The sequence below is a fragment of the Cibotium barometz genome, chromosome 37 (genome assembly GCF_041138505.1).
Source record: "Cibotium barometz isolate CiBa-2024 chromosome 37, ASM4113850v1, whole genome shotgun sequence".
NCBI classification, from domain to species: Eukaryota; Viridiplantae; Streptophyta; class Polypodiopsida; order Cyatheales; family Cibotiaceae; genus Cibotium; species Cibotium barometz.
Window position 1 is genome coordinate 2,666,574 of NC_141082.1, and position 6,459 is coordinate 2,673,032.

Genomic DNA, 6,459 nt, shown 5'->3' on the forward strand with positions numbered 1-6,459 from the left:
CAGGCCGGAGGAGGGCAATGAAGTAAGATCCAAGGGCTGCGATTTTTTAGCGAATGTTTGCGAAGGCTGTTCAGTTACGCGCCAGCCGAGGCTTGAGGGAGAGAGAGACAGAGAGAGAGGAGGAGATCGTGCAGAGGCGGCAAGGATTACTAGCGTGCAGAACAGGCCGAAGGAGGTCGACAGAGAGACGATGTAGAAAGCGAAAATCAGAGGCATCGGTTGCTATTCCTCATCGATTCCTTACCTTAATGAAATTAATTTTTTCAACATTATAACCTTCAAGCCTTTTTCCTAAGGTTTGGGAGTTCCTCTATTTCATTAATTAATGAATAACCCTTTTCCGCTCGTTATCTGCCCCTATTATAGTCTATAGATAGTGTTGTAAGGTGAACATTGATGAATTCATCTAAGTTTGGGTTTGTTAAGTATTAATGGTCTCAAGTCAAATGTAGTCTTGACCGGGTGATCTTCCAAAAAGAGTACCCTGCCTCTGCCTCTGCCTCTGCCTCTGCGAGGTTGCTACCCTTGGTTGCCGGCATCGCTGCTGTCTCCTGGAACCGCGCGTGTATCTGTGTGGGGGTTACTGTCGTTGCGCACGAGCGAGTGAGCATGGAGAGCAGCAGCTTTGGAGCTTCGGACTCTTCATCTGCGGTTGCCTTCGTGGAAGGGGGAGTGCAGGAGGCTTGCGAGGACTCGTGCAGCATCTGCCTCGAGCCCTTCTGCGACAGCAATCCTGCCACGGTACGTTTCCTCTTCTCAAGTTGACACGCCCGCCTTTCCATCTCCAGATCCAGACAAACAAACTGGGTGCTCTGCGAAACCTGACCTATTCTCTTCTTCTTCTGATTTTTCAGGTGACATCCTGCAAACACGAATACCACGTCCAATGCATCCTCGAATGGTTAGCGTCATGCCCTCCTGTATTACTTCCCAATGCCATGGTAATCGTCCTCTGCCTTACACTTTGCATGTCCATCAGGTCTCAAAGAAGCAAAGATTGCCCCATGTGTTGGCAACCCCTCAGCTTAAAAGATCCCACCAGGTATTGCGTTGTTCCACTCAGACCTCATTGTATCCTTCCCTCACCTTGACACCTCTGATGCCTTGAAAATGTGCCAGCCAAGAGTTGTTAGACGCTGTGGAGAGGGAGAGGCCCTACCGATTCCATAGACAGATGCCTCGACTCATGTCGAGAGGCTCAATGGAGGAGTTCGAATTTCATCAGGTACAACAACGCTACCCTTGGTCTTGACAAGTCAGATAGCTAGCAAGACTACATATGTAGTTTTGGCAGGATTGAAACCAATGTGGTGGAGTTATTGACTTGATTAGATCCCTTCCTATGCGGATGATATGGACTTTGAGGAGCAGATTATGCAGCATCTGGCAGCTGCTGCCAGAGCACGCCATCTTGCTAGGAGAGAGTTGATGCGCAACAGGTCATCCAATGTTCAAGAGCATCCGCAATTTATGATGATGCCAACACAGTCTGCCCCTCTTGGAGGCGGAGTTCAACCAGTGGAGCACTTAGGACAACTGGTTGGGTCAATGGATGCTTCTTCACCACATACTGGGCGTATCATGAGCAGCGAGACAGACCTTATTAGTCAGGGAATTTTACAGAATGCAACATCAATTCCAGCTCCTATTCACCGGTATGCAGCCCACAAACTCTAGTCTCAGCCAATTGCAGGATAAACAAAATTAGTTCTCTAGATTATGCACATGGCTCTTCTCTTAATTGACCTTCCAACGATGTGTGGCCTCTCTGTTGCATGACTCTTCCTCTTGAAGGCCCCAATTGACAATCAGTGGCTTGTATCACATGCTAGGCTACATACCCCTTGCTCAGAACTTGCCATGTGGCCAATAAATTCCCTATGGTTTAAACCCATTTGGGCCTTTCACCTAAATTATTCAATTAATGACTTTGGGAGTTCCCTAGGCCTTTTCTCGTCACATTGACTACCTTAATTGCTGGTGTAGTCTTCCCTAAATATGCACCGATCCCTAGGAAAAGCCTGTCAATATGGGACATGTAACAGGGAAGGTATTTGTTTTCAATCATTTGTTCTTTTAAATCATATCAAGTTATCACTATGGATTTAATTGTGTGGCTAATAAGCCAATGTTGTTTGGGAATTATGTTGTTGGGTGTTGTCCACAGTAGGCATAACACAGGTTTTGAGTCTCCAGAAGAGAATCTACAAGGAGTGGGACCTTCAGAGCTGCTTTCCTTCTCAGACTCCCTGAAGTCTCGTTGGGCTGCAGCCTCATCCAGGTGTGGGGCAGTTTCCACATTGATTGAGGGTTGAACATTTCGTTCTTAATGAGTTAAACTGGTTCTGTTTTGGCCATTTGCATAGGTACAAGGAAACATTCTCAAAGACAACCCGTGGATTCAAGGAGAAGTTTCGAGCACGAAACAATGCTATGAATGATATTGGAGCACGTGCCCGTGAAGTGAGTGCCAATTGGATTCGAGCCCTTGAGAGGGTTTCTATTGAACCAAGTGGGAAGAGCAGGGGGGAAAATGATGCGCCAACCACTTCTGCCACTATTTCTGAATCACCTAAGCTGAACGAGCTGAACTCATCGATTGAAACTGAAAGCAGTAACAGTGAAGAAGTGACCATGGGGTTGGGATGCTCCACCAATAGCCATGGATCACTTTTGCACGGGGATGTTACAAACAAAACTCTACCAAAGCAGCCAAATGAAGATTCGGGCACTGACGTTGATGAGATTTTCCTGAAGGTGAGAACACAGACATGAGTGAATCACCAAAATGTTTATGGGTAATTTTTTTTATTACTGCAGCTCACAGAGGGAAGCGGTAGGGGGGGCATTTGCAAATTAGAACTGCAGGCGCTTCTCCTCTGTGATAGATCTTAGGTAAGCAGATCACAAGGTAACTCAGTGAGAGCCACTTTAAAGAATTCTTTGTTGTATGAATGTGAACTTTGGAGACTGCCCTGTGCTGAGATTGGGCTTACATTCCACAAAATATGTTTGCTTTGGCAACTAGAGGACCTGGCTCCTATAATGCATGTACTAAAATTAGACAAATTGATGCCATGTATATATGTACGCACATAAATTTTTGTGTTTCTTTAGAAGTTGTTAACAACCTTTTTTGAAGGTTAAGAAGTTGATGTATGTTGAAGTCTTTTTCTAATTTCCTTGATTGTTGCAATGACGCTTTGGTTGTTTAACCATTACACTCTTCGCTCCCCGGAATGTCGTTTTAAATTTGGATCGAAATTGTGGGGGAAATGAGCAAGAAAAACTGAACTGTGGTGAAAATGGGCTTGAAGGGTGCGCAAAATGGGTCTGGAGATGGGGCTGGAAAAATGAGCCCAAGGCTTTGAGGAGAAGCATCTAAACGGCTTCATGTCATGGATTGCTTTTAGTTTCTAGAGATGATCTTTAAGAGATATCACGCTGGCTACCTGAGTGTTTCTGGCTACAGGTTTCTCAATGAGTTTTTGCACATTGAGGAATTTCATGTGTTGCAAATGAGTTGTGAGGAGGGGCTTGAGCAGGTGCTTTACATTTGCAGGTTTTTGTGAGGACCGAGGAACAAGACAGGAGTTTTCTATGTTCCTGTTAGGTGCCGGTTGCATGAGTGTGCGTCTGAAACGCATGGGCTCGAACACAAGGAGAGTAGCGCATTGCTGCTCTTGGTGGTGAATGACTACAGGCATGTCCTGAAACCCCTACCTCTTGCATGTTGCATAAGGTGCAGTCTCACCTCATGATGATGTCAGGTGGCCTTGATCTCTAGTCCAATTTAATGAGATGATGTTCGGAGTTGGCCCATGGATACCAAATTGTGTGAGATGAATTCATAGGTAACCTGGTGGCCGGATGAACCCATCTTCAGTCAAATGGAGGATTGCTCTCTATAAAATGTGGTCTTAGTGGCATTTGGCTGTGTCGGGGACACCATGTCTGTTGAAGAGAAAGTAGACAACACAGTATTGGGTCTCAAATACCCATTGAAGGGCCCCCTTTGCAAGCAGGAGTATTTGCTTATATTGCTTCTTTGGCGAACTGCTGTTCAAGGCTCGAGAACAAGCGATATGACTGCCCAACGCAAGGACGGGGAAGACCATACGTTGGTTGAGTGTCCACCAATCCAAGGGCACTGCAGAAGACTCGTCGGGGCCACTTATGCAAGTCCAGGATAGCTGTAGGACTGCACATGCTGGTTGAAATGCTGAAGAGAGCTTCAGGGTTTTGCATGGAGAGGTAGGAAAACTGAATGCTGAATTTTTATCACTGAAGCTGAATATCAGTGTCTGCTTTTATATGGACAAAGGCTGCCGGTCGGCCAATCTTAGGGCTGTCAGCCAGTTTTGCTGTGGACAAATAATGCAAAAAACATTTAATGCTGTGCAGGCTTGGCTATCCTTCTCTATACTTGGCCCACTGCTTTATTAACCCTGACCTGCTGCCTGTGATGTCCTCTGCTGGCCGACTGGAGCATGGTGCTCCCTACTGCTGTCGGCTGGCCCTAGATGCTGTCTAGGGCTGTGAACAACCTTGGACAGGCTGTTGTAGCCATGGGCTGGCCCATAGGCATGCAATGCTTTTGTTAATGCTTCTGATGCACACCTCCTGCTATAAGGTTGACTACTACATGCACTTACCTTAGGAATTCTCCAAGTGGGTTAAGAGGACTGACTCCAGACTGACATCAATGACATACGTAGCTTGTGCTTGAGTGTTGTTGGATTGAGGGCTCACAATGGGGTAGATATATTTCTAAAAAAGGTATTACTTCTGTACAAATGTTGCATTGATGATGATGCCAACGCTTCACTGGGTACCTCAGTGTAGGGTGCACGTGACATTTCCTCTTGCTTAGCTTGGCGGCAGGTTCAGGGCTTCCAAGCAGTCCGCCAATAATTGGGGGTACTCCTGAAAGAACTCTTCATCGAGCCATACTACATCATGGGTTCCTTGGTCCTTGAACTTCATATAAAATTGTCTTATTCTTCGACCGGAACCATGCGTCCATTTGTGGAGGAGAATTTGTTTTGGTTCTATGGCTTCTGTCTCGTCGATCATATATGGTTGTTGCTCTTCCGATATATTTGGCAATGCTGGATCTACATGTTACTTCAACCAAGAAACATGAAAGACATTGGGCTAAACTTTAAAGAGACATCACAAAACTTCTAAATGATTGGAAAAGTGCCGGAACTACAGGATGAAAACTTAGGACAACAGTTGCTCATTTGTTTTAGCTGTTGCTTCATGATCTGGGGATATACCCAATTCCCTTCCTTAAAATTGACATCTTGTTTGGATTTGTTGGCTTGCCGGGTATAAGATTCTTGAGCTTTGGCAAGGCGCTCCTTAAGTGACTCAATGAGTTCGGTGGTAGTCTTGTTGGTCTCTAGGGATGGTGATACCTATCTTGTCAAAAGAGATGAGAAGCAGCGACCAAATGCTACCTCATACGACGTTCGACCAATACTCGATGAATGAGAGTATCACTTAGGATTGCCTGTATCAATGGAAGATATTGTTTCCATTTTGATTGTTGGTCATGGCCGTATGATTTGAGAATGTCAGAGGCCAATTGATTATATGTTTCTGTTTGGTCATCTGTCTCTGAGGATTGAAATGTAGTGGATAGCTCTAACTTAGTCCTAAAGTTGTTAAACAACGCTCTCCAAAAATGGGACGTGAACTTAGGATTTCTGTTTGATGTGATTGTTCGTGGCAAACCACCAATGAGGTACCAAAATCGAATGAATAAATGAGCTATGTCCTCAGTTGTGGCTATCTACTTGCATGGAATGAGCACGCATAACTTATTGAATGTGCATTCAATAGTCATGCACTGTGTGTTTCTAGATCCAGATGGTGCAAGACGAGGGCCTACGAAGTCCATATTGATGTTGTGAAAAGATTCCTCTGGAATAGGTAAAGGCGAAAGTAACCCTGCTTGTTTTGTATGTGAAAGTTTCACTTTTTGACATATCTGGCATGCTTGAACGTGTTGGTAGACATCTTGTCACATTTTGGGCCAATAAAATGATATTTCGAACTTCTCTAGGGTATGTTGATACCTCCATGACCTCTGACAAGAGAATCATGGATATCACGGAGAAAAACTTGACGATTTTCTTTGAGTATACATAAGCGGTTCTTGATACTGCGTCTTTATGCTTTTCAAGTCTTTTCCTTGAATTTCCAGCACAATGGACTCCTGCAATGTCTGTGCCTTTACAACTAAGAGCATTGGCAACGGGGTTATTCTTATCAGGGATGTATTCAATCATTTTCCCAAACTATTCGAACAATTGACTCCATTTGGATTGGCTAGCACTCCATTGGCACTGGGCATGTTTTGCAACCATTTAAGTGCTTGGTGATTTGTCTTAATTGTGAAATCTCTCTTGTAAAAGAAATGTTTCCAATGCTTAAGTATTGTCATCACCC

General features: G+C 44.7%; 1 protein-coding gene across 2 annotated transcripts; it reads left to right on the forward strand.

The window, feature by feature from the left end:
* Positions 1-445: 445 nt before the first annotated feature.
* Positions 446-3,195, forward strand: LOC147616839 (E3 ubiquitin-protein ligase RHF2A-like). 2 transcript variants are annotated; one of them, XM_086776473.1, is made up of 7 exons: positions 446-741; positions 855-901; positions 980-1,042; positions 1,120-1,225; positions 1,333-1,655; positions 2,168-2,281; positions 2,367-3,195. In XM_086776473.1, exons 1-7 carry the CDS (start codon positions 610-612, stop codon positions 2,773-2,775), a joined length of 1,194 nt encoding a protein of 397 aa, XP_086632599.1. In that variant the 5' UTR covers positions 446-609; the 3' UTR covers positions 2,776-3,195. The 2 variants fall into 2 exon arrangements, with proteins under 2 accessions (XP_086632599.1, XP_086632598.1); XM_086776472.1 differs by having other exon boundaries at positions 467-741; positions 2,171-2,281.
* The last annotated feature ends 3,264 nt before the right edge of the window (positions 3,196-6,459 follow it).